At 51.0% G+C, this 26,939-nt stretch overlaps 3 protein-coding genes across 5 annotated transcripts in view; all 3 read right to left on the reverse strand.

Moving 5' to 3' along the window:
- Window positions 1-3,420: 3,420 nt before the first annotated feature.
- LOC129392975 (melanoma-associated antigen 9-like) lies at window positions 3,421-9,769 on the reverse strand. Of its 2 annotated transcripts, none has more exons than XM_055106262.2 (4): window positions 6,163-9,769; window positions 5,315-5,401; window positions 5,088-5,156; window positions 3,421-5,012 (listed from the first exon to the last, which is right to left on the reverse strand). In XM_055106262.2, the coding sequence occupies exon 4, from the start codon at window positions 4,945-4,947 to the stop codon at window positions 4,000-4,002; it is 948 nt and encodes a 315-aa protein (XP_054962237.1). In that variant the 5' UTR covers window positions 4,948-5,012; window positions 5,088-5,156; window positions 5,315-5,401; window positions 6,163-9,769; the 3' UTR covers window positions 3,421-3,999. The 2 variants fall into 2 exon arrangements, with proteins under 2 accessions (XP_054962237.1, XP_054962238.1); XM_055106263.2 differs by having other exon boundaries at window positions 9,128-9,219.
- A 134-nt stretch (window positions 9,770-9,903) lies between these two features.
- Window positions 9,904-18,871, reverse strand: LOC129395251 (heat shock transcription factor, X-linked). The gene is made up of 2 exons (XM_055106261.2): window positions 15,919-18,871; window positions 9,904-15,081 (listed from the first exon to the last, which is right to left on the reverse strand). The coding sequence occupies exons 1-2, from the start codon at window positions 16,480-16,482 to the stop codon at window positions 14,374-14,376; spliced, it is 1,272 nt and encodes a 423-aa protein (XP_054962236.1). The 5' UTR covers window positions 16,483-18,871; the 3' UTR covers window positions 9,904-14,373.
- Window positions 18,338-26,939, reverse strand: part of TMEM185A (transmembrane protein 185A) — a 35,407-nt gene continuing 26,805 nt past the window's right edge. For both annotated transcript variants that reach the window (XM_003807524.2, XM_003807525.6), the window contains 4 exons: window positions 25,747-25,830; window positions 22,070-22,246; window positions 21,321-21,444; window positions 18,338-20,018 (listed from right to left, as the gene is read on the reverse strand). In XM_003807524.2, coding sequence (XP_003807572.1) covers window positions 19,774-20,018; window positions 21,321-21,444; window positions 22,070-22,246; window positions 25,747-25,830 — 630 coding nt within the window. In that variant the 3' untranslated portion in view covers window positions 18,338-19,773. The remainder of the gene's footprint in view (window positions 20,019-21,320; window positions 21,445-22,069; window positions 22,247-25,746; window positions 25,831-26,939) is intronic.

Raw genomic sequence — 26,939 nt, forward strand, 5'->3', positions numbered from 1 at the left:
CAAAAGTTAGATCTTTAAGTAGATCAGACAAGCCGAAAGGCCCGAAGTCAATCTGAGAAATTTAAAACACATGGGTTTGGGCCAGGTGCGGTGGTTCAAGCCTGTAATCCCAGTACTTTTTGAGGCAGAAGCAGGCAGATCTGTTGAGGCCAGGAGTTCAAGACCAGCCTGGCCAAGATGGTGAAACCCTGTCTCTACTAAAAATACAAAAATTAGCCAGGCGTGCGGTGCATGCCTCTAATACCAGCTATTCGGGAGACTGAGGTACGAAAATGGCTTGAGCCTGGGAGGCAGGGATTGCAGTGAGCTGTGATCTTGCCACTGCACTCCAGCTTGGGCAACAGAGTGAGTCTCTGTCTCACAAAACAAAGCCAAACCCCAGAAAACGTGGTTTTGGAGAAGCAACAGCTTTGAACACAGCTAGAAGTAGAGGACACTTTACAGAAACTATTAACTGTTGTGACAACAACAATGTTTCTTAGAGAAGTTTCTGAGAAGACCAGATTTGCCTTGAAATGCTCAACGTGTCTGCTATGTTACAGATGCTTTCAAACGTATTAACCCAGGGGTCCCCAACACCCCCGGCCATGGATAGGAACTGGGCTGCACAGCAGGAAGTGAGTGGTTGGGCAAGCAGGTGAAGCTGAACTCCACCTCCTGTCACGTCAGTGGCGACATTAGATTCTCATAGGAGCGGGAACCCTATTGTGAACTGCACACGTGAGGGGTCTAGGTTTTGCGTTCCTGATGAGAATCTAACGCTTGATGATCTGTTACTGTCTCCCATCACCCCCAGATGGGACCATCTATTTGCAGGAAAACAAGCTCAGGGCTCCCACTGATTCTGCATGATGGTGAGTATGCAATAATAATAGAAATAAAGTGCGCAATAAATGTAATGTGCTTGAATCATCTTGAAACAATGCCCCACCCCCACCCCGTGCTCATGGAAAATTGTCTTCCAGAAACCGGTCCCTGGTGCCAGGAAGGGTGGGGATCACTGCATTAACCCATCTAATTTGAAGAGGATCCTGTAAGGTTAGCATGGAGAGTTCACCTTCTACACTCCATAGCATTTTCTGCACTTCCCTTTGCCACACCATCTATCAGCTCAGGAAGCTGAGGATTTCCTCCTTCCATCTGATGCAGGGGCAGAATCTTACCCATCATCTCTGCTACCCTCCATATGACTGTTCTTACCTGAACACCTGTGTAGGTGCCACTAGTCACGCTGAAAGCCGGCGTGTTCCTGGGGACAGATGCCAGACAGGAAGCAGTGAAAGGCTGGTTAAATATTCTTTTGAAACTCCAGCTGGCATGTTCGCCATGGGACCATTTTTCCCCTCCTGGGAGGAGCCCAGGGTTTGTAAGAATTCAGCTTCATGAAATGGCTGCTCCTCTTCTACCTCTTAGGAGGGGAATTTCTGAGCACCATCCGTCTGTTTGCGTGTTCTGTCCCCAGCTTCAGATAACAAACTCAATAAAATCCTACTACAAATATGCAACTGACTGCGAAAATACTCTCTCAATCCTGGGGGCTGTAACCCAACCAGGAGCTTATGGGTCAAATTGGACTCTTCTCACAGCCCACTGGGAATACACAGAGTAGAATTCTCCCGGGGAGGGAGGACCAAGTGTCTAAAGTCACCGTCCAGAATGGTTGCGGCTGTGGGACTGGACTAAGGGCGAGCCGTGCGAGGACCAGGGGACTACTTCGAGGGCTAGGAATGCTCCATGTTGCAGGAAGGGCAGGGGGGTCTGCCCAGCCTCCATGGGGAGGCAACAGTGAAGAGCAAGCAGTAGGTCAGGTCGCAGATTCAGAAGGGAGGAAACATGATAGTGACCGGGGAAGGGCACTGTGACACGGGAACGTGCTGATGCCAGACAGAAGTGCTGATTATGTATTCGTCCCTTGTGCCCAGGAAAGAGAAGATCAAAGATGTGGATGAGCATTTGTAGGCGCTCCTACAACCTGTTGCATAGTAGGTGCTCAACAGGCAGCACCCAGCAGACAGTTCCCAGGGGACCCCCGGCATGCCATCCCCAAATTGTATTTGATGCTCATTGTCACCTTCTTTAGGCCTGCATTTAGTACCTTGGCCTCAGGGTCCTTCTTTTTGTTGCTTGAGAGACATGATGCATTGCTGAGAAGAGAAATGAAGTGCCAGTGAGGAGGTCTGCCTCCGGCTCAGGGCAGTGGGAACAGCACGGGCTCTAGAGGAATTCAGATCAGGGATCCGGTTCCAGCTCTGTTCCTTACTAGCCACCTGATCCTGGGAAATACCCAAGTTCTGTGAGCCTCTGGTTCTTCATCTGTGAAGCAGGTATGATGAGGCCCTTCCACTAGGACGGTTAGAGTGTGTGCAATGTAAGTGAAGCATCTGGCTCAGGGCCTGGCATTAAGTTAGAAGTTTAAGGAATGGCGGATGGCTGTCATATCTAATACTATTTGACCCTAGACCCTAGCACTCTGGGATTTCGTAAATGTTGTTGTTCTCCAAGACTTACCAGAGAATATACAGCTCAGTAGGACATGGGATAATCAGCCCCAACAGGAAGTTTCGTCAATAAAATTAAGTATTTCCTCTTAGCGAATGTGCTTCAAAATTTGGGTGTGCTGGAGTCTTGCGCAGCTGAATGCAGCTCAAAGCTCCTAGAATTTGAATCGAGGATCAACTCCTTTCCTCTCTCCCACCTGCTTTTGGATCCAAGACTGTGTTTTCACTTATTTTGTTAACACTCGAAATCTAGCCTTTGCTCACAATTGGTCAAATCCCACCTGAGATAACTTGATTAGAATGCCTTTTAAATACGATCAACTCTGGCTCTCCCAGACAGGCAGAAAAGCACCTGGCCAATGACTTCTGGGCTTCCCTTCTGGGAGATTCACCCTCATCTTGCAGGAAACCCTTGCAGATGATAGGTATCCATCACCTAGCCCCTGCACTGTGTTCAAGCGCACCGAGACAAGAGCGCGGGACGATTTCCTTCTATTCCTGCCCCAGGTGGAGACTCTTCTCTGTTCATCCACTATCCAAAAGGAACTGCTGAGCAGTCGTCCATTCCAGGCCTTTCTCTCATCCTCTGAGAATCTGGCTCTGGCACCACCCAGCTTCAATAGAATTACCTCCCCCAGAAGGAACTGCAGTTTCCCAAAGCCCAAAGGGCCCTGGCTCAGGGCATATACACTCGACTGCTGTCATCTAGAGCCCCAAACCCTCACCCATGTTTTATTTTCCTCTAGTTCTTAGAGGACAAGGCACCACCTTAATTTTAGGATTGTAGCCCCTAGACTTCACCACCCTATGGCAAAGGGGTGGGTCTGGCTTACCGAGTATCTCTACTACTAACCCAGGGTGTTCCGAATAACAGATGTTCAGTGCATGTTTGAAGAAAAAATGAGCCAGTGAACAGGAAAAATTATTCTTTCAATTTTTATTTCTCTTACATGCTCAAAGAAGCCAAGCAAATCCAGGTATACATGTATATATTTTAATTTTACAGGAGAGAGAAAGAGGTATAAGGCAAGAATTAACTACATTTTCATTTCACTATTTCTTTATGAGCTCTATTTTGCTGCTAAGTTCAAGTTTCAAAAAAATTATTAATTCCTCTGCTATGTTATCTTGTCCCAATTCACAAAATAACAGGGATTTCCCCATGTGACTCAAAAGCAAGAATCTTACTCCTAAATAACATAAACAGCAATATGTGTGACTACTGTCATTCATTAACTTCGATGGTGAAGTTCATTAAACTGACCATTAAAAGAACATTTGAACAATTCCAAAAGGGAGCAAGGATAAATCTCCAAATCACCCAATAGACAAGGAACCCAGAGATGACATACAGTGTGCTCACCTCCACCCACTGCCACTGAGAACACTGATTGCTCTCTTCAAACACAGAGTGAAGAATGGGCCTCATGTCACATGGGGCAGGGCAGCTGCTGGATGGGGCCCTGACCCCACAAACTTTGGCACCGGCTGCGGCTGGTGCTCAGACTCCCTCTTGCTCCTCTCCCAAAACCTCTTCATAAAGGGATGGGTAGCAAATGGGCTCTCTTGCATTGAGCATGACCAAATAATTTATGACCTTCTCATAGCTGGTTTCAGCGTGGGCCTTGGAACCCCACAGGAACTCGTAGTGCGCAGGATCACTGCCGGGCACCTGCCGGTACTCCAGGTAGTTTTCCTGCACCCAATCTTGGGTGAGCAGCTTCCTGGGCTCCCCATAGAAAATGTGCTCCTTCCCAACATACACCCCCATCACACTCAACGCTTCCCAGATAACCTCTTCAGGGGCGCAGTTGTCTTTGGTTAGGATCACACCCAGGATAATGATCAGGAGGGCGGCCTTGGGCATGCTATGACCATCACCCAGCATGCTATCGCACGAGAGGCCAAGAGCAGTGACAAGGATGTAGGAGTGGCCGGCGGGGTCCACCTCCTTCACATCAGTGCCAAAGATCACCTGCATGAATTCGGAGGCTTTGCCGAAGATCACAGGAAAGTAGCGCTTGTAATTTTTGATGACGCTCTCCAGCATTTCCGCCTTTGTGACCGGCTCCTTGACTCGATATTTGTGGAGCAGGAAATGAACCAACTCAGCCACCTTCAATTTCAGTGCTTCTTGGAACATGAACTCCAGCTGAGCTGGGTCGACCGAGGGGCTTGGCTCTTCCTCTTCTTGACTGCTGGAGCCCTCATCGAATTGGCTCCATAAAGTGTAGTAGACGGAAAAGGAGGAGGAAGCGCCTCCCTGAGGACTCTGGGGAGGACTTGATGACCCAGAAGCAGACACCTCCTCCTCCTCGCTGTCAGAGGAGGAGGTAGTCTCCTGCTCCTCGCCTGTGGGTTCCTGTGCACCCATCAGGCCCAAGTCCTGTCCTTGGGCTTCAAGGTCTTCATCAGGCTTGCGGTGCGGACTCCTCTGCGCGAGAGACATGATGACTCTGGTCAGGGCAGCAGTCAGGAGCGTGGGCAGGAGCTGGGCGATGGAGACCCACAGGCCTGGGGAGAGAGGGAGTGTGTGAGAGACTTCAGCTGAGAACCGAACCTTGGAGGTTCTAACAAAGGCTGACTTACAGGTCTTCGTCAGTGCTGCTCTGGGGCCTCTTGGGGCTCCTGTCCTCCTGGTTAGCCTGTCCCGAGAACCTGAAGGAGGAAGTGAGAGGGCTACTCAGCGTGCAGCTAGCCTGCAGAGATCAAGGCTCTATGAGTGACAGTAGGGCGAATGGGGCCAGGTGCTATGGGGTCCCATGTGTGCTGGGGCAGGTGGGGCCCTTGGTGCACATTCAGGGTGAACACTTCACCTTCACTGCTGACACTGCCTGGGTCTCCTCTGCTCTGCGACCTGAGGACACTGTCTCAGACCAAGGCCTGCCGGCTTCCTGGAGCTCCTGGAAGAGGAATCGAGGGGCCCTTAGGCTGCAGACTGCAGGCAGAGCCCCGGTCCCTCAGTGCTGTCAAGAGGGCGGGCTGGACACTCTTGAGTTCCACACACTTTTGGGGTGGATGGTCCCCTCTGCGCTCACTCAGGGCCCTGACCTTTCTCCTGGCAGGGACTGGACTCTACTCCTCTACTTGCCTGAGAGTCTCTCAGATCAAGAGCTCACATCCCTGATATGGAACAGAAGGACATGCCCCAACCAACATCTGCCCACACCTGCCCAGGGTTTCCTCGGAAGTACAGTAAGAGATGTCTAAATTCAATGGGGTCCATGTGTCCTGGGGTGAGGATACTGCCTGGTCCTCATCTTGATGCCTGCAGGGTCTGGAACCCTCCCTCTGTTGACCTGAGGCCCTATCTCCAGGAGACACCTGAAGAGGAAGTGAGGGGAGTCCATCCACCCAGCGGCTTCCCTCAGCTGACACAAGGGGCAGGGTGGGGCTAGGTCCTCTGTGTTTGGTGAGTGGGGTTCCCTCAGTCTGCACCTGGACTCCTGGCAGGGCCTGGGACCCTCCCTCTGCTGACGTGAGTGCAGCCCCCTCAGACCAAGGCCAGCCCTCCCTGACACCAGTGATCCCAGGATAAAGGAGGGACCTCAGCAGACAGCCCTGCCCGGGCTCTCTAGGGTGACAGTAGGGGCAGGGCAAACTCTCTTGATCTGAGAGTTTCTCTGGCCTGGAGGTACCCTCGATCCTCCCTTAGGTTCCTCACCTGGACTGCTCTCCAATCCTGGGACCACTGTGTCTGTCGAACACAGGGCCTCCCTGTTTTGTCCACACACCCTCTTGAGAACAAAGTCCTCACCTCCCTGAGATCCAGAAACAGAGGTGAGGAGGCCCCACATATGTCACCCCTGCGTGGGGTGTCCGGGGCTGACCCCACCAGCTGAACCCTTCAGGTATGAGGTGGGTGTTCCAAAGTCCTCCTGTGGGTTATTCATCTTTACTCCTGCTGGGGCTTCTACTTCCTCGACCCCCAAACCCTTGAGATGAGCAGACATCTCCCTTTACACCAACGCCTCATCCCCCTGAGGGTTCCTCAACTTCCTGCCGTGGTACAAATGAGCTTGCCACTTAGCACCATCCTTGATCAGGCCCCCCGCCCCCGCCCCCAGATTTAAGAACAGAGTTCACCTAGACTCTGTGGGGTGGCTTCTTTCTGCGTTGGGGGTACCTCCATTCCTCATGAAGGGGGCACACCTTGGGTCCTGCTGATCCTGGGAGTCCTCCTTCTACTGACCAGGTGTGGAGCCCTCTGTTGAATCTCTCAGTGCCCCCGGGATCAAGGTACTCACCTCCCTGAGACCTCTCACCCCCAGTCACGTGGGAGAAATGAGAGCATGCCTCATGCCATTCCTGCCTGGGGCCACCTGGGGCTGAGAACAGGTGACACCAGTGTCTGTGAGGTCCTTTCTTTTTTGAGAGCGTGGAGGTACCTTCTTACCTTCAATCCTCACCAAACTTCCTCCCCGTCACTCCTGGAAGACCCTGGATTCCACCCTGTGCTGACCAGGTGTGGCTCCCTCTGCCGAGCTGAGGAAACCCCTCGGACCCAGGCCCCCACCTCCCTGAGACCCGGGAGGCAGAAGTGAGGGGCCACCTCATGGTCACTCATGCATGAGATACCCAAGGCTGACCAAAGGAGCAGGTTCCAGGGGGCCTCGTCGGTCTGGGTGTCCTCTAGGTATTCATATTTGCTTCTGACAGAATCTGGCCCCTTCCATTTTGCTGAACCAGAGATGAGTCTTGCAGACCAAGGCCAATTTCTCCCTTAGACCCTCTTTGAGAAAGTGTGTGTTGGGGGTGGAGGGGGCACTTCCCTTCCTCACCGTCCTGCCTGGGGCCTCCCAAGACTGACGGCAGGGGCAGGTTTCCTAGGTCTGGGATGAGAGGTCTGGTGAATCCTTCCTCAGGCCTCTGGGACTCCTCCTTCTGCTCACCTGAGGCCCCACTCCTCATACCACAGCCCTGTTCCCATTGACACCCGATCCCACCAGCCACAATGCACCACATGCGGCCACCGTGCCCGGGATCGCCCAGGCCAAGATCCCCACTGAGCTGGACTCCGGGGTCCCCTCTGTCCTCCGTCTTGTTCCTTCCCTGGTCTCCTAGAGGGCTGGGCCCCACCCCTCTGCGGACCTGAGTCTCTATCTGTCGGATTCCCGAGGCTGAATGAGGAGGGGCCTCGGTCTCAGATAGGGGCGGGGTGGGCCCCTTGTCCTGGGGTATTGGGTCCCCTCAGGCCTCCCTTGTCTCCCAGCAGGACCTGGGCCCTCCCTCTGTTCTCCCGCGGCCACGCTAACGATACCAAGCCCCTTCCCTCGGTCAGCCCAGGATGCAGATATCAGGATCCGCTTGCCTGACCGCCATGCCCGGAACTTCCCAGGGTCCACTGCAGGGGCAGTGACTCCCTCTATGGGGCCTCAGCCGTCCCTCAGGGTCCTGGCCCTGATGCCTGGCAGAGCCTGGCCCCTGCCCTCTCTTAACCAGTCCTGCCCTGGTCACACCAAGCTCTGACCCAGAGTCCCCTGGGGCTTAAGCGGTGGGGTGGCGAAGGGTGGCCCACAGCCTGAGAAGTCCGCCCCCGGGGTGGTTCAGGGCTGGCAGCAGGGGTGCTGCTGGATTATTTGGGGCCCTCTATCTGGGGTGGGGGCGTCCTCAGTCCTCCCTCAGCGTCTCATCTTGCCTCCTCACAGAGCCTGGGCCCGCTTCCCTCTGCCGATCTTCAGCCACCACTCAGGACCAAGCCCTTGCTACTCTCTGACCCCCAGTGCCCAAGTCAGAGGCCTTACATCCGGGCACCCGGAGCTTCCCTGGGTTGACAGCAGGAGCCGAACCGGATTCTGCCACGGGAGACTTGGGGGTGGGGTGGAGTGGGGGGGGGGGTGAGGATGGAGGTGGGGAACCTGAGGCTGTAGGTCATGGTGGTGGTGGCTGGGTTAGGGGTGTGGAGGCGTTCAGCCCTCCCTCAGGGTTCTGACCTTGATGCCAGTCAGAGCCTGGGCCCAGCCTGATAAGCCCGACCCCGCGGGGTGGTCCAGGGCTGGCACAGGGGTGCTGCTGTATTATTTGGGGTCCTCTATCTGGGGCGGGGGAGTCTTGAGTCCTCCCTCAGGGTCTCACCTTGCCTCCTCACAGAGCCTGGGCCCGCTTCCCTCCGCCGATATCGACCCGCCCCTCACAGCGAGGCCCCAGCTACTCTCTGAGCCCCAGTGTGGGAGTCACTGGCCGTACATCCGGGCACCTGGGGCTTCCCTGGGTTGACAACAGGGGCGGAACCAGATTCTGCCGCGGGAGAGTTGGGAGGTGGGGTGGAGTTTGGGGTGGGGTGGGGTGGGGTGGGGTGTAGAGTGGAGCTGCGGATGGGGCTGGGGAACCTGGGGCTGTAGGTCATGGTTGGGTTGGGGGGGCCCAGCCCTCCCTCAGGGTCCTGACCGTGATGCCCGGCAGAGCCTGGGCCCTGCCCTCTCCTAACCAGCCCTGCCCTGGTCACACCAAGCTCTCACTCCAGAGTGCCCAGCAGCTTGAGCGGCGGAGGGAGGGGGTCGGCCCAGCCTCACAAGTCAGCCCCAGATCGGCCCCCGGGTGGTCCAGGGCTGGGAGCAGAGACGGCACTTGGTTCTTTCGGGTCCTCTATCTGGGGTGGGGGCATCCTCAGTCTTCCCTCAGCACCTCACCTTGACTCCTCACAGAGCCTCGGCCCGCTTCCCTCCACCGGCGTCAAGCCGCCCCTCAGAAGGAGGCCTCTCCCTTCTCTCTGACCCCAGTGCGCGCGTCAGTGACGTCACATCCGGCCCCCAAGCCTGGGGCTTCCCTGGGTTGCCAGTAGGGGCTGAACCGGGTTCTGGCGGAGTAGGGGTGGGGATGGGGATAGGGGCCCTCAGTCATCCCTCAGGGGGTCCCGACCTTGATGCCTGGGTCTCGATCCCCATCCTCTGCCCATTGGGTCTGCTCCTCTCGGACCAAGTCTCTGACTCCCAGTCACATGAGGTGGCAGTGAGGGGAGGGGTGCGGTCAGGGTGACAACATTGCCAGGGTCTCCCAGGGCTGACAGGAAGGGCTGAGCTGGATTCTGTGGCCCCTCTATGTGGGGAGGGTGGACCTTCAGTCCCCTCTCAGGAGGGTTCTCCTCCTGGCTCCTGGCTCTTTGATGAAGTGATGTGTGGGAGATGATCTGTTTATGTCACCTTTGAGCATTTGCCCAGCTGCACGCGTTGCAGACAATGGCTGCGGGTCCAAGGCTAGATGCTCCCTGGGGGGCTGCAGCACCTGTGATTGTAGGACCTGTGAGAGAAGATGCACACCTTCCCATGGGGGCTCCTCCCCAGCCAGAGCTAGACTTTGCAAACCTTTTGTCCTAAAAGATTTATTTTTACACGGAAGAGGCTGAGCAGCAGCAAGAGATTTGGAGAAGCCATGTGTTTTGAAGGTATCGAACACAGCAGAGTCCAGATTAGCGATTTTCATATTTTAATTCTCATTCACATGGTAATAAATTTTACATTGTATGTGTACGTTATATATGGTATTGTACATTTTGTTTATATCTACGTTTATATACATACCTGTTTTAGACATTATATACATCTATGCTTATATGTATACATACACGCATATATATCTTTATATCTTATATATACTTACATGTATATATCTTTAGCTACATATTCGCTTGTATTTCTAGACTTTATACTATATATATGCACACATATTTTATTAATATCTACCCATAGTATGTGGCCTTCACACATACTTACTATTCTATTCCTAGTTCATTGTTTATATTCCATTAAAATAATAATTTTTTGGAAGGCTGATCTTCTCCTACTAAGTTTGTTTCAGGTGGTTGTTAGCAGAACTCTGGAGCCATAGTGTCTCAATCAACTCAAATTTCCTGGTGTCCTGATATTACTCCAGGGCTACTGGCATCAGATTTTGTGGTGCTGCCTCAGATTGCGCGATGATGTGGGGTGGAATGTTAAACACTTTCTCCCATCCATCCCGTAATCTGCCATCTATGCAGGGTACAGACCTCCTCGATTTCCCTGCTGCTCCCTGGACCCAAAACACAAGTACCAGTTTAGCACAGTCTTCAGTCATCCCCAGGGCTTTCTCTGTTTTGATGGTTTTTTTTTTTTTAAATCTTTTCCCTCCTATATTTTTTCCGGGGTTGATTTGGGGAGCAGAGCACAGCAACCTGAGCTTGGTTGTCACTTTGGCAATGACAGTTAAGGCACTCACTCTGTATTTAATTTAAGTAGCATTTACATCTTTGCCATATTCTGTTCCCCATCAAGGAATATGGTATACAGATCCATTTACTTGAGATTATTTCCTGAGTCTATCAGCAACTTTGCACAGTTGCTTCCATAAAGGTCTTGTCAGGCTCTTCTTATTTACATTTTGGATTTTAATGCTTCTGTGAATGGTGTATTTTCTATTTTCTATTTTATGCACTAAGTTGCTTTTGTGTGGCAAGGCTCTTGATTTTGCTTCAATGACCTTCTGTATGATGTTTTCTGAAGTCTTTTATTCATTTGAATATTCAATGTGTCTATTCCTTTGAATTTTCTATGTAGACAATCATATAGTTAACAAATACTATATTTCTTTGCAGTCTTCATATCTCATTTTCATCTTGACATCCATAGCTCTGGCTCTTTTTCATTTTGATATTCACTGCAGATGTAGGTGGTAGTGGTGACAGCATATGTCAACGACTTGTCACTGCCGTGAATGGCAGAGCTTCTGACATTTCACATTTATGTATGCTTGCTGCCGATTTTAGGAAATGGAAGTTCCTTTTAATGTTAGTTTGCTAAACATTGTTAATTTGTACTTACATAGATTCATTTCAGAGCCTTTTCCTGTACCCATTGTCATGACTGAATGTTTTTTTCTAGTCTATCTGGTATGCAGGGAATTAGAATTGAATTTTTTTCTAACATTTAATCCTATTTTTATTCCATGCATACAGGCAGCTTGTTCGTTTAATCCACTGTTGTGTTGGATATGTGATTATCTGTTTATGACATTTGCTGCGATGTGTGTGAACACTTGCCTCACAAATTCTTTTCATGAGTGCTCGGGTGCCTTCATCTGTTTATGAATCTAGGAGAGCGAGCCTGGGAGAATGAGTTAAACAATTGCCCATTTTGGATGCATTGGAAGAGTTGAGATAAGATGGTGATTCATTTTCCCTTGCCACTTGGCTGAACTGGCTTCCAAAATTTCCTGTCCTGGAATATTTGAGGGTAGATTGAACTTTGAATACACTTTCAGTTTGTGGAAGTACCATTGGTTTTATCCATTCACCTCTTCAAGGACATCTTGGTTGGTGATTATGAATAAACTACTATATACATTCGTGTACACGATTTTCCATGTGAGAACCAGTTTCCAATTCACTTAGGTAAAACCTAGTAGTACGACTGATGGATCTAAGGGTAAGTCTATGTTTTACTACATAAGAAAGGGCCAAAAGGCCTTCTAGAGTGAATGAAACATTTTTCTTGTCTACCAGCTATGAATGAGAATCCCACATCCTCTCCAGAATTTGATATTCTCAGGTATTTGAATTCTATCCATTGTAATAGGTGGGTAGAGGAATCTTAGTGCTGTTGACATTTGCATTATTAGTGAATAATTATGGTGATCATCTTTTCATGTGTGTATCTTCATTGGTGAATGTATGTGTATTTCTGCGTGTCTTCACTGGTGAATGTCTTCAAATCATTTACATCTTTAGCTGGCTTCTTTGTTTTCAAAGGTTGAATGTTAAATGTTTGGTATTTATTCAGCATATGAGTTCTTTATCAGATATCAGATTACTAATATTTTCTCTCCATCTATATAGTTTTTTCCATTCTTCTAACAGTATTTTTTTTTTTTTTTTTTTTTGGAGATGGAGTCTCACTCTGTCACCCAGCCTGGAGTGCAGTGGCGTGATCTCGACTCACTGCAACCTCTGCCCCCTGAGTTCAAGCGATTCTCCTGCCTCAGCCTCCCAAGTAGCTGGGATTACAGGTGCCTGCCAACGTGCCCGGCTATTTTTTGTATTTTTAGTAGAGACAGGATTTCACCATCTTGGCCAGGCTGGTCTTGAACTCCTGACCTCGTGATCCACCTGCCTCAGTCTCCCAAAGTGCTGGGATGACAGGCATCAGCCATCGTGCCCGGCTGAGATTCACAGGAAAACCACGATCGGAGGGGTGTAAGTTTGTAGGAAAGAGGTTTTTAAGTGGCAGCATCTCTGCATGATTCAAACTCTGGAGGCATATGCATAAAGTCCAAGAAACACATGAGAAAATTGTACTTCTTGGAAACTAAGGAGCTCACAAATGATGAAATGTGATTCACACCGATTTGTAAATGAGCACCCATTTGTAAGTGAGCAGGCCGAGACAGGGAGATCCACCTGCAGACCATGGCTGGACTCTGGATTAATCCATTCCCATGTCTGCATTCTCTTATGGCCTCTTCCCACGTCTCCCAGGACTCTGCCAGCTACTGTCAAATTAAAAATCACAGGCAGGGATACCTCTGGGTTCTGGTGTGTGGGTGTTGGGGCTCTCTGCACGCCCTGATTTCAGAGCTCTTTTGATGTCTGTGCCCAGTTGTGTCTACGGTAAGAACTTGAATCTATTTCCTCTGATCAGTCAAAGAAGTTCGTCGATGATAGCATGTGTTCTAAGATGAACACCCCAAGTGACCAGAAAAGGCTGCTTCCTAAGTTAAAACATGACATGACATCTTTTAAATTAATTTTTGACTCCAAAAGAAAGGAGAAGGAAGGGAGGGAGGGAAAGAGAGAGAGAGAGAGAGACGGAAGGAAGGAAGGAAGGAAGGAAGGAAGGAAGGAAGGAAGGAAGGAAGGAAAGAAGGAAGCAGAGAGAGAGAGAGAGATGGAAGGAAGGAAGGAAAGAAGGAAGCAAAGAGAGAGAGAAAGAGAGAAAGAAAAAAGGAGAGGAAAGGAAAGTAGGAAGGAAGGAAAACAAGAAAGAAAAAGTGGGGGCATAGTGGGGGAATCAAGGAAGGAAGTAAAAAACCCCACCGGATCCAGCACAGACATAAAAGCCAAACGTAAATCCTGTGCACCAGACACTAATGAGCACCCTCTAAACTGCAAACCCGTAGGACTCCTTGGTAGTATGTGTCACCTCCACAACTATCAAGGGCACTTTTTAACCCAATGACAAAGCCAGACGTGATCTCATCTGAATGTAAAGTGAAGATCCTGTTATATAAAGGCACCGCCATGACAAGGAATGGCCAGTAACACAGAGTCATTGTGAACCCTAGGCCGGCAATGCTAGCAGCACAATTGGCACTCAGCGAGCAACTCCAGGTAACTTTTTTTTTTTTTTTTTTTTTTAGACGGAGTCCTGCTCTGTCGCCCAGGCTGGAGTGCAGTGGCGCGATCTCGGCTTGCTGCATGCTCCGCCTCCCGGGTTCATGCCATTCTCCTGCCTCAGCCTCCCGAGTAGCTGGGACTACAGGTGCCCGCCGCCACGCCCGGCTAACTTTTTGTATTTTTAGTACAGACGGGGTTTCACCGTGTTAGTCAGGAGAGTCTCGATCTCCCGAGCTCGTGATCCGCCCGCCTCGGCCTCCCAAAGTGCTGGGATTACAGGCGTGAGCCACTGCGCCCGGCCAGCTCCAGGTAATTTTTAATGAGTAGAGGCAGGATGTCTGAGGGGCTTCCTAAAACCCAGCACCTGCTCGAGTATCTCCTGGGCACTTTTCCAGGGAGGCGTGTTAGGCTGAAGTCTCTATCGTGCAAGCCAAAGATGTCGGAGGGGGGTACTGGACTGCAAAGAAAGAAAAAGGATGGAGACCATGAAGACTTTTTTGTGCAGTCAGAAAATTACTCATTTTCTGACACATTTATTGACCAGCACATATTCTGCCCAAATGCTCCCCTCTATGTGCTCTGGTCTGCGTAGTCTGGGTACACCTGGGGCTCATCGCTAGCTGGCATGTACTGTGACGTGCGGTGGCTGTGGGGGCAATGGTGGTGCAGAGCTGGGAGATGGGGGAACATGACCATGGAGGCAGCAGGCTGTGCAGCCCCAGCAGCCACTAGGGTCACCGGTACCCAGAGATGGCAAAAGGGCAGCATGCCAGGTGCAGGAAGTCCTGTGGTGTCCATGGCAAGGGTACTACGGGACGCTGTGGGAAGGGCCACCACAGGCCCGTAAGAATTCATCTGAGTGGGAGATCCAGGGACATAGAGGAAGGGCAGTGCTGCAGGCCCAGGGACAGTGGCCACCGGAGTGACGTGAGCCTGGCTGCCCTCTGACCACTCGCCGGCCGGCTGGGTCACTGGACTGTTGTCACTCGCCACGGCGGAATCGGGCACCATCACAGGAGTTGCTGGTGGAGCAGAGCCACTCCTGATTTGGGTGTTGGGACCGGCCGGTTCCCGGTGTTGCGGTGTGACCTGGTCATTCTCATTCGGAGACGTGTGATCTTGTTGCTCAGTGTCTGCTGGTGCCAGACAGGATCCAGCAGCTTCTGGCTTGTCCTCCTCCTGATGTCTTGGTGCAGACTTGACGCCCACTCTTCTCTTCATCCTCACGAGGAGGTGAGGGGAGTCTCTTTGAAAGTAAGGATGGCAGTAGAACTCTAACTATAAGTCAAAGTTTAAATAAACAAAAGGAAACTGCAAGTCACAAGGATGGACTACAACTACCAACCATCTACGCCCCTGTGCAAGAGAACTCTACTGGCCCAGGAGGCCTTTCTGGAAAAGGTCCCAGTCCCCAAAGGAAGCTGGGGACTCGCGTTCACATCGTCAAGGTTTACCAAGTTGTGGCGGGCCTCTCCGTCTTGGAAAAAGCCTCAAAATGGCAGATTAGGGTGTCCATGGCCGGCGGAAAGGGTCTTTGAAGTTGCAGACCAGGAGGGAAGAAGATTCTGGGCCTCCCCCATGCAGTGTCAGCTGGCAACAGAATGCACCCCGGCTGGGTTGGAGGCCCTGGGTACTGGCTCTTCCACACCAGGGGCCCACCTACCAAGAGCAGCAGGAGCATCTGCACCTCCTGCGCCAGGCGCCCTTCAGTGCTTCCACTTGAGCACCTCTCCAGACACCAGCTAGGGTGACAGTGGTACAAATACCAGACTCCCCTGGCCTGCTCACCTCACAGGGTAATGTGCTATGGAGTCAGGGGGACACAGCAACCGCCAGACGACATGGCTGGCCCCGGGGAGGACGACACGCAGATACGGCTACTTAGCACCTGTGATATTTTACACACTCAAGAGGGGCCCGCACCATCCTCAGCCCTCTCCCCACAGTCACTCTTAGTTCATGTCACCTCCACCCAGAGGGGGACACAGGCCCACAGCGATGGCCCCACACCCTGACTGAGGCCGCCCACTTCCCAGGAGGCAGTCCTGGGACTTCCACCCGACCAGGCCCCAGAGCCCACCGACTTAACCCCTCCAGAGGCTTGTCGTTCATTACCTTATTCAAGATGGAGACCAGCCTTTTTGCGGAGAAAATGCGGGTGAAGGTCCTGAAAGTGCATTGACGCCGTTTTCGGAAGCCATACAAGTTTAGCTGGCGGAAGAAGCTCTTTATCGAAGTTGTGGCAAACACTTTGTGTGCGACGTCCCTTTTGAGAATCTCCTTTTCAAAGAGTTTTTGATTGATCACTATACAAGCCCCACTGTCATCCCACCAGATGGACGAAAACTGGTTGCTGCTGACCAGTCTCCACAGTTTCTGTGGAAAGGGGAGGGAGAGGAGATTATCTTCTCCCTGGGGCGGGAAGTCACCGTCAGGGTGCGGCCTTCTGAACGAAGCTTCCTTGGCCAGAGGTTGGAAAGTGATTTCTTCTGTCAGCAGCCTCAAGTTAGGGCTCCCAGTGGACCCCGGGTCGTCCCAGGCAGGGGAAGGATCTGCTGGGTGAAGGTAGGTCTCTGACTGCAATTGGGGAGGGAAAGGCCCCCTTTCCAAGCCATGATCCTGTCCTCTCGAATTTCTTTCTTCACAGCGAGCCATACTCAATGATGGCTTGTCCTCCATCTGGCAAACTTGCTAGTGCAGTGTGGCCAGCAGCACCCCTTGGCAGTCATGTAACCAGCCCCATGACATCATAAAGGGGCTCTGACTGCCGGGGGGTGGCATCTCCACCCCCAGCAAGTTATGTAATAAAGGGCCAAGGCAGACAAGTAGCTGCCCATCTGCATGTGCACATTCTGGTCCTCACAGTCATTTCAATGGGAAAGATGACACTAGTGCACAAGAGTGCCGAGGGGCCCTGCCACACCGTAGATGCAGACCTGGAGCGGTCCCCTTGTCCTAGAGCTCCTGAGCCAGGCACAACTACAGCAAAGCCCTGGCTCAGGAAGGTCAGAGCTCACCGTCTGAGTCATGGGCCCACAGACCCCAGCACATGACTGACACTCGGAAGCACAGAACAAAGGGTAGGACGGTGCCCATGGGTCAGGCTGTAGCCACGCCACCCTTTCCACCCTGTCCTAGCCAGAGGCAGCAATGTGCTCCATACAGATCCTCCTAACACACCCACACTGTCGGTCCCCAGCACGCAGATGCCCGACAGCCACTTAGGCAAATGGCTTAGCTGACTGCCCCACCACACGCCGTCGCCATGCAGTCCAGTGGGGAGTCGGAGGCAGCCTCCTTCCTGCCTCTCCTCGGCCTGCACGTGTCCCCCCACCAGGCAGAGACCCTTCTACACCCCGGGTCTCTGCGGTCACATCGCGGTGGGGCATGCAGCTGTTGGCCTTCGAGCATGTTTTGTTTTCCTTGGCCAGTGTCTCCAGAGAAACGCACGTGGGTTTGTGTCCAGCGGTCCATCTCTGCAACAGTTGTTCCTTTGGGATTGGATGCTAGGAGGTCACGGGAGAGGTGTCCATCCAAAGCAGTGTCTGTGTCACACACTGTCCCCACACACAGGGCCACCTCTGCACAGACTCCCCCGACTCGATTCTGGGCACAGAGCTCAGTGACCTTCCAGAGACTGCCACGAACCGGTGATGCCTCCACGCTTGAGACATCCTGACCGCAGGGCCCAAGACGCACTGGCTCAGGGGGTGACAGTGAGGGGTCTGCAAACAGACTGCTGATGCTCAACCCGGCCGCTGCCGAGCTGTGTGACTTGGGCACGTCACTTAACCTCTCTCGGCCTCTGTCTCCTCCCGGGGATAAGAGTAGTAGCACCTGCTTCCCGGGGCTGTGAGGATCCAGTGGGACGTATAGGAACTAGCGAGGCACCGGCAGTTGGGTCAGAGCTACTGTTGTCACTTCACAAGGCATTTTCTTGAACAGCAAGTCGGAAATCTCATGAGCCTAAGGCAGAATCCACCTGTGGCCTCTGGTTACAACCCACAGGACTGAAAATCCTTCCAGCCACAGCAACTGGTGAATTTCCTGGTCAATTGCCACAAGTCATGAGCTGAACCCCACTTGAGTTTCAGTTCAGGTAGAACTCTAGAGACGGCTAGGGCAAGCTAGACAGCAACTGCAGAGCCTTTTGTTGCAGCGTGAGCAGTCCTCAGCTGTTGACATCACTGGGGAGCAAACGGGGACCAGGAGCGGTGAAAGGACAGTGTCTGCTGCAGATTGTCGTAGCACCCAAGGAACACTCCAGAAAGCCTCCTAAGCAGTAACAAGTGTGGCAAGGTGTAGCCCAGCCAACAGTGGCATCTGCAAGGCGTCCCCTCCTTCCTCCCACTACCCCGTATACCCTGGGACCTGTGCACTGAAGGACTCATTCTAAAGGCTGTGCCCCTGCAGCCGCCAGCCTCACTCGCTGGCTGCCTGTGCCAGCTAGAGATTTCTTTCCTCTGAGGCTGGCTGAGAGGACCATTCCAGTTTCCTGGGCCATCCAGCAAAGAAGATACACATCATGCACGTGTAAAATGAGGAACCGGTTTATTGAACAGCTTAAGAGAGCAAAAATAGTGGCATTAGCTACATTTTTCACACACTGAGCAGGAAAGGCTAAACCATCCCGTTCCCCTATACCCCAAAGAGAACAGGGCTTGCTGGAGGCCAGTGCCAAGGGCGGAGTCGTGCTCGCAGCAGACTTGAATTAACCCCATGTAGGCCGGCGAGCAGTTGCCCGCGTGAAAACACCACCCTCTTCTCCTGGCTGAGAAGATCAAAGCTCTTTTTTTACCCTCTTTTCAGCAAAGGACCTATTTGTTTTCAGGCAGGAGGATGTTAAACTTGCAGCCTCTGACACACGGTGGAACCTGCAGTGCTTGGAGAAACGGCACGCACACGTGAAAACATCATGCCTACTCCAAAGCCTTCTTGTTGCTGGCAGGAGGGAAGCTTGAGACTTTCCCACGCATAGTCGTGACCCGCGTGGCCGTTTCTGCTCTCAGCAACATTCTCTAGTGTTCCGGCTTCAAGCAGCGCTTGTCAGGTTCGAAGCCAGCCACTATTCTGAGAACGTCAGAAAAGCATGGACCATCTCTTGCTTGGTGTTGCCGTTCTGGCAGTAGCAGCTACTACGTACCTGCATGAGTTCCAGGGCAGAAGTGGCAATGTCCCATGAAGGCGTGGCACCCCACGGGAGGGGGGGAGTGTGCCACGGGCGTCCACTTCTGCAGCAGAAGGCATGTGCCTACAGCACAAGCTTGTAAAAAAATACTTGAACAGAATATGCTGTACAGAACTAGGGTTTAACACCACATATGAAGATGCTAAAACATTTGTATAAATACTCTGTATACAAGCATGGAGTCACTCCCGTAGAAAGGGCTCATCGGTGAGGCTATGAAAAACTGCTGTCAGCATGCCCAAAGAGAAACTACTTCCACAGTAGGAACAGAAAAAAGGACTGTGCTGTGTCTAAACACGTGGTGCATCAGAGACATAGTTACAGTTCCTACTGACTGCCCCAGCCACGACCTGGGAGTGCTGAGCGAGCTGCAGGAGGTCAGCCCTGTGGAGAAATACATTTCTAAACAATACTTTTGATTGGGATTTCAGCACCGTATAGACAGATGTTCCTTCTGGGGGCCTGGCAAGCAGCCATCTCCCAGTGGGTCTGACGGGGAAGAGGGGTACCTGGAGGCCCTCCCAGACAGATGGTAATCCCACCCCTGTTCTGACACTCTTCCTGGCATCCGCATCTGCTGGCACACACCCCCGTCACCTGCCACTTCCGCGTCCCGTCGTGGTGAGTGGCTGATAGGCGCTGGATGCAAACAAGGCATGAGATGGACGTACCTGGAGACCCAGCTCCAGTACTGGTTCTGGTCTGCGGGGTGAACGAGGGGGCAGAGGAAGGCGGAGAGAGTGCGTCCCAGTCCACTTAAGCTCTGTCCCCGGAAGTGGCATCTAATCTGGCATTTCGATATTTAATTTGGGAGGTGGGAGCACATACTTCCCAGGGCTCTGGGTAATGACCACCCTGGCCTTCTTTCGAAACATGGGTGCGATTTTAGGGGGCTCCGGAACTGGGGTCTCTTCGGTTTCTTCATTATCTTCGTGATGGAGATCATAGGAAATGTTTCCATATTCTCGTAGAAATGGGAAGATTTCAAGCAGAAACTGACAGAAATCTTTGCGGATACCAAACCACCCTGAAAAATAAGAATTTTTTATTTCACACACGAGGCTCAACTGACCTTCCTGTTAACTTTCTTTCCATAACAAGAAGTTTCACTCCTACAATGTCATAACATACTTTATCCAGACTCCTGAGTCACAAAGCCTGAACAGGGCTTGAGTACCCAAAATGGGGAAGAAGTGCAAATGCTAGCTCTGTGGTGCTTGGAGTGGGGTTCCCGGACCGGCAGGGACAGCGTCCACGGGGCCTAGTTAGGGATGCCATTCTCGGGCCCCAGCCCAGACCTCCAGAAACTGAGTCGGGCTAGGGTGGGCTCCAGCGGTCCCCTTTTCCTGGCCCTTTTGGGATTCTGCTGGATGCCCAAGTTTGAGAACTACTGCTCCAGTGAGTCTCAAAATATCTGTGGTGCGCAGACTACGGTGTCTTCCGCTAATCTTCTCCAGCCAGGATAAACTCATGGATGACAGTGCCACCCAAGAACAAGATTTCTGTCACCCTCTGGAATCCGTGAGGGCGGTAGTCATGCATGGGTCCTGGCCAGGAGGGGGCCTGAACTCATGGAGCCACCTTAAAGCCACTTTCCCAGTCCCACTATTCCTCTCTGTAGGCTACTGGAGTGTCAGCTCGGTGCAAGCCCTCCCTGCTCCCGGGGCGGGGTGGGGGGGGCGCAGAGGCACAAACAGCAAGCACAGCCCGGGCTGCTGGGCTGCAGTGAGGCCCTGCCCCTAAACCCACTGGCTTTCCGAAGGGCAATGCTCTGGGCTTCCATGCCATGGAGCTCACAGCCTTGCCAGGAAGGCACCCTCTGCAGAGATCGTTTTGGAAGTGTCTGCCTCAGCAAGCAGGTGGAGGGGAATAGAGTGTTAGCAAGGCAAGACAGGCAAGACTCGGATGATGGCAGCAAGGATATGGGGGAGGCAGAGAGGCCAACAGGGACCTAGGATGAATCCCAGGTTTGGGTGGGAGATGTGGATTTTCCATCAAACCCTCCCGGGCCTGGGAAGAATCTGTCTTGATCCCCATTTTGCAGAGGAGGGAACGGGATCTCTGAGAGGTTGCCTGCCGTGTCTGGTTCTACCTCAAATGGCAGCGTGCACTGCGAGAAAAGTCCCGGTGCAGGCCAGCAGAACACCAGAGTTACGGCATGCCCTTCCCTTAGAAGGTCCCAGAATTTCCTCAGCCCTCACTTTCCCACACAAGCTTCTAAATTGGGGCCCTCGGGGACTCATCCCTTCCTAGACTTCTATCCGCCCCCCCCACCCCCTGGTCCCACCCCAGACACACACCAAGGACTTCTGAAATGCTGAGTACATACAGTGGTTTCCTCCCTTCTGTCCAAATGTGGTTGCCATCAGCGTGATCAACGAGAGCCAAAGGGGGACAAAGATCGGGATGCAGGAGAAGGCGTTGTGGCCATCCAGTTTGTGAACCAGCAGAATCTAAAGAAAGAGACATAGTCCCGGTTGATGCCAGCACCGAAAATGGGCAGAGGCGGAAGCCAGACTTCATTAGGCAGTTCCTCCCCACCACCCCACCCCCGCGTGAGCTCCCACAAGAGGGAACATCAGCACTGCCAGAAAAAGGCAGGAAACCACCTATCCCTGGGGAAAGCTCGAAATGAGCTTTTATGTCCCTCTTCAGAGCTCGGCAATAGCCTATCCACTTGAAAAGTTCCCAGTGCCAGCAGTTTTATGGCAAACTCCTCCCGGTGTTTGTTCTAAGGAGTCAGCAGCTCCCATTCTAGAATTCTCCACGTGACTCCAATACACAAATCTGACATCCAAGTCTGCTTTCCCGAGAGTGGAAACTGGAGCCATACAGAGGCACCATGGCTAAAAAGGTGCACTCTTCTCCCTGCCAGCCCCACGTGCTGCCCCCAAGAGAAAGGAAGGATGCTCTCCTTTCCCCGAAGCTCCCTCTCGGAGACGGCTGTGTTCTCTCCCCTCTCCTGGAGTGGGCTCACTGTGAGCTCGAGGGACAGAGGCTGCCTTTCTAGGGGTGCAGAATCCTGTCAGGGGAAGCGCAAGCTTCAGGGGCTGAAGAGGCTTCCCGTGGAACGCTTACCTCAAATGTAAGAAGGGGCACGACGATGGTCATCCAGCTCAGGGCCATGGTTATGTGTGTCCTGCGCTGCTCCGCAATCACATCCATAGAGCGCAAGAACAAGACGGACCACACAATGTAGTAGAGGACCACCAGGCACAGAAAGGACATGAGAATCCACAGCGGGACACACACAACCTGGGGGTGGGTGAGAGAACAGCAAGAGAAGTCTCTTTAGAGCTTCCAACCTGGCCTCTGATGGAAGGCATCTTTAGCACCTTGCTGTGTCTGTCCAGTTAAGGCGGTCCTTCCCGTGAGCCGAATAAGGACCGTTCCATCTCCCAGGACTGCTGGGAGCATCGCTCAGGACAGAAAAGGTATGGTATGTTCACTATGGGGCCTGCTGCCACCAGGGGACACACACGCTGAGTCATCAGTCCCTCTTCCTTTGGGTGACAGACAGCCCTGCACCTGGCTCCGCAGCCTCTACTCTTCCAGAGGCCCACTCTCCCACACTCTCTCAGGCTCCTCTAGGTTCTGCTGCCATCACAGCTTCCCGGGAAATGGGACACAACTGTCACCCTGTGCACACACACAAGATCTCACCCCAACAGACTCTCTTCACAGGCAACATTCCCACAACCTGCTGGGGGTACTTTGGCAACACAAATGGGAATGGGCTCCCCAGAAAGTCTGGCTGCCTGGGCTCCTAAGGATCCCTAACCTCACCCCTACCAAGTTAGTGAACTTGGCGGGTTGATGCTGGATACAGGGTGATGCTGGATACGTAGCGCTGCCGGGTCCCCGCCTCCACGGCAAGGGCGCATTCCCAGTATGTCCCTGTCGTACCAGGTAGACCTTGTCTCATCCACACACAAGCCCAGAGGATGAGTTCCGGGGGCGCCACTTGGCCAGGCTCCCCTGTGACACGTCTTTGCCCTCCTGCCCTGCCTCCTGGGACGACACTCCTCCGTTCTCCCTTTTTATTAATTATCTATCATACAGTAGGAAAAGTGACCGTCTTCCTTTGGTGTGAGTTCCCTGAGTCTTCACACAAGTAGATTCGCACAGCCGTTGGCAGGATGCAGAAGAGGTCTGTCACCCTGCAAAACTCTCCGTGCTGTCCCTTCACTATCACACCGTCCCCACCATTAGCCCCGGCAAACACTGATCTGTTCTCTGTCACTGTACTTTTGTCTCTGCTGGAACTTTATGTAGATGGCATCGCGAGACAAGTAACCTGTTGAGACTGGCTTCCCGCCATCCACATAATGTCTCTAATGAGATTCACCCAAGTTGTTCCCTCCCTGTATCCACAGGTCGTTCCCTCTCAGTTCTGAGTGGTATTCCATTGTATGGATGCCTACAGTTTATCTGACTGTCCGCTGAGGGTGGTTTGTGAAAACCAAACAAGGCCGCTATCCAAAATGCAAACAAGACTGCTACAAACACTGGTGTGTGGGTTTCTACAAGGCTGCGCGCTTTCACTTCTCTGGGGGTAAATCTTATACCCAGGAGTGGGGCAGCCAAGTCCCACGGTAAGTGCGCTTTTAACTGCATCAGAGATGGCCAAACCATTTTCTACAGTGCCCGTACCACCTGCCTTCCCGCCAGTAACACTGGAGTGTCCCAGTTCCTCTGCATCCTCCCAGGCACGTGGCCTTGTCAGTGTTGCTGAGTTTCACCATTCTGAAGCCATGTGTTTCGGGCCCTCATCCTGGTTGTAGTTTGTCTTCCCTAACCTGTAATGGCGTTGAGCATCTTTTCCTGTGCTTTTTCGCCATGTGTATATCCCCTTCGCAAATTGTCAACTCTTTTGCCAAATTTTAGGTGTTTCTTTTTGCAGTTTTGAGTTTTTAAGAGTTCTCTGTATGTTCTGGGTGCAAGTCAGTGTTTTGATGTGTGTTTTGCAAATATTTTCTCCCAGTCTGTGGCCTGTCTTTATTTTATTTTTGAGGAAGTCCAAATTTATGATTTCTCTCTCATATGGACCATATTAACAGTGCCATTTCTAAGTACTCTTTGCCTAATTGCAAACCCCAAAGATTCTGTCCTATGTTATTTCCTAACAGATCTATAGTTTTACATTTTCTTTTAGATCTATGATTTGAGTTGGCATACGAATTTTACTTCTCCTGACCAGTTCTTGATTGTAGGTTTCTCTGCAGAGTCTATGCACCGCCTTTCTTCCCCCTTCCCCATTCTGTGATGAGATTCTCCTTTTTACTGAAGTTCCCTTCATGGGTGGAATGTTAGATCTCAATAGCCTTCCTTGTTTTCTCTTGCTCACTATGGGAAACATGTACTCAGACTGCTTCATCAACTGGGATCTACAGACGATGAAGGGCAGAAAAAATCTTTCTTCTCATTTGTGGAAAGCTCTCAAAATTACTAATCTTTTTTTTTCCCTGACAGTATCTTATACGAAAAAATTTGGTCTTGTTTAGATATGTTTCCTTCACGTCACAACAGAAACAGTTTTGAACCCAATGACCATTCTCCAGATACAGCACTGTGAAGTTGTAGGATGAGTGACTGAATATTTTTTATTATGAATGTTTTATCAAAGACTTTGGGCAGAAGTGATTATTCCCATCTTTAAATATGGAGTATACTTAGGTTCCCTTCATTTCTTCTCTGCTCCCAATTCTTTACTATACTTTTCACTTTTTAAGGGTAACTATATTTAATACATAAAATATATTGTATGCAAAATTATACATCAAACAACAGAGAAAATAAAACCGAACAAAAACACTAGCATGACCTTACCTCCCAGTGGCAATGGAACTCTTCTGCCTTTAGTCTCCATCTTTTTTCCATGCATTTAATAGTGGAAACTATACTGTGTTCTCTAATTTCTACCTTGCCACTTATCTTTCTATCTCTGCATCCATCTACCCATTTATTCACAGTTAATTTCAACCAAATGCCCAGTAACTGAAGTCACAGTTTAGAAGCATGACATAGATGCCACCACCAGCAAGAGTGTAAATGGGTATGGCTTTTTTTTTTTTCTTTTGAGACAGGGTCTTGCTACATTGCACAGGTTGGTCTCGAACTCCTGAGCTCAAGTGATCAGCTCACCTCGGCCTCCCAAAGTGCTGGGACTGTAAGTGTAAGCCACTGCGCCTGGCCAGGTATGGCTTTTGGAAAAGCAAGTTGGCAGTGCAGTATACGTATATAGGAATCTCAAATAGTTCCCAACCTCTAGCTCAGTAACACTATTTCTGGACTATTTCCTAAGAAAACAACCAAAAAACAAAAGGCAAAAATTTTAATGCATAAACATATATACTGCAGTATGATTTAAAATCATTCAACACTGGCAACAATGGAAATACCATATTTTAGAAATAAGAGGATGGTCTGATACATGCACTTGAAGAATATTTTGTATCAATTAAACTTTAGAAGTCATGTTTATAAAGACCTTTTATTAACATGATAAAATGTTTATGATACAACATTAAAACAAAAAAATCAGGATACAAAATGGTGCACACAGTTATATCCAAACTGTTTGTATAAAACACAGACATAAAAACACTAACCATGTTATCTCCCCATGGTGGGATTATGGGTGACTATTAGGCTATTACTTCTGCTTGTCCGTCTTTTCCAAGCTTTGTACAGTGAATATGAATTACTTTTATAATAAAAAAGAAGTTTATTTAAGGATTTTAAAAGTTACATACAAGCCAGGGCCAGTGGATGATCTTGTCCAGTCTTAAGGCAATGAATATAAACTGGAGAATGTTGACAGAACACAGGATTTCTAACTAAAAATGAAGAGAAGAATCAGTTAAACAAAGTATAATTTGCATTTAATACTGCAGTAATTTGGTTAACACACTAAAAGACAATACACATTATAATACAGTGTAACTTGTATAATATTATATTGCACTGGAAACTCCTGATTTTCAGTACCAGAGGGGCACAGCAGTATTACGGCAAGGGGAAATAGGGCTCAGCCTGCTGCCTTGCCCCTCTGCTGCCTTGCCCCTCTGTTGCCTTGCCCCTCTGCTGTCTTGCCCCTCTGCTGCCTTGCCCTTTCTGGCCTGAGGCCTGAGCACAGATGAGAACCTTGTTTCCAGGTTCACTGGGAACACAGGCTAGCTGCAATAGACCACTAAGCTTCCTTCATGTCCCTACCAACAATACTGTCTACTCGAAACCATCCTTGTGCATCCTTCTTCTCATACCTCGGTTTTGCCCTTGGACCCCACCCCTTCCTTTCAGGCTCCTTGAGGACCTTGTCACATCAAGTCATCAACTATAGATTCCTTACTGTATCTTTAACCCCACCTATTCCATTGATCCCTCCTAGCAGCACAGAAATGACTCCTTCTCATTAAAAACAAAAGCCCCGAAACCAGATAAACCCACCCCATCCTTTGATCCAAGACCCCTCTTAGCCTCAGGTTTCTCTCTGTGAGACAGTAATGAATATGCAAGCCCCTACTATCTCATCTACCATTCCCAGCTTCCTTGTGATCTGGCCTCCACCCCCATGACCACCAGAAGACAGCTTTCATCAAAGTCACCGATAACCAGGAGGCAGCAAAAACACTTCAACTGGCATCCTACTGATACCGTGGATGACTCTTTCCTTTTTGCTCCCCTCCTCCTGGCCTTCTAGGATCCCACCATACAGTCTTGGAGCCCTCTGGAGTGTTCTGGTAATTCCTTCTGTCTCCTTTTCCCCCTCCTTAAATGGTGATGCTCCGCAGAGCCACAAACTCAGTCTTCTCTCCCGACTAGGAAGACAGACACACAAACACACATATTTTCACTCACCCGCTGCACCCTGAACTGGGGGAGAAGAAATTTCAACCAGACCCTTGGTCTGCATTATTACCTCCTTCATGGTTAGTTCTCACATCTG

The sequence above is a fragment of the Pan paniscus genome, chromosome X (assembly GCF_029289425.2).
Source record: "Pan paniscus chromosome X, NHGRI_mPanPan1-v2.0_pri, whole genome shotgun sequence".
Lineage (NCBI taxonomy): Eukaryota > Metazoa > Chordata > Mammalia > Primates > Hominidae > Pan > Pan paniscus.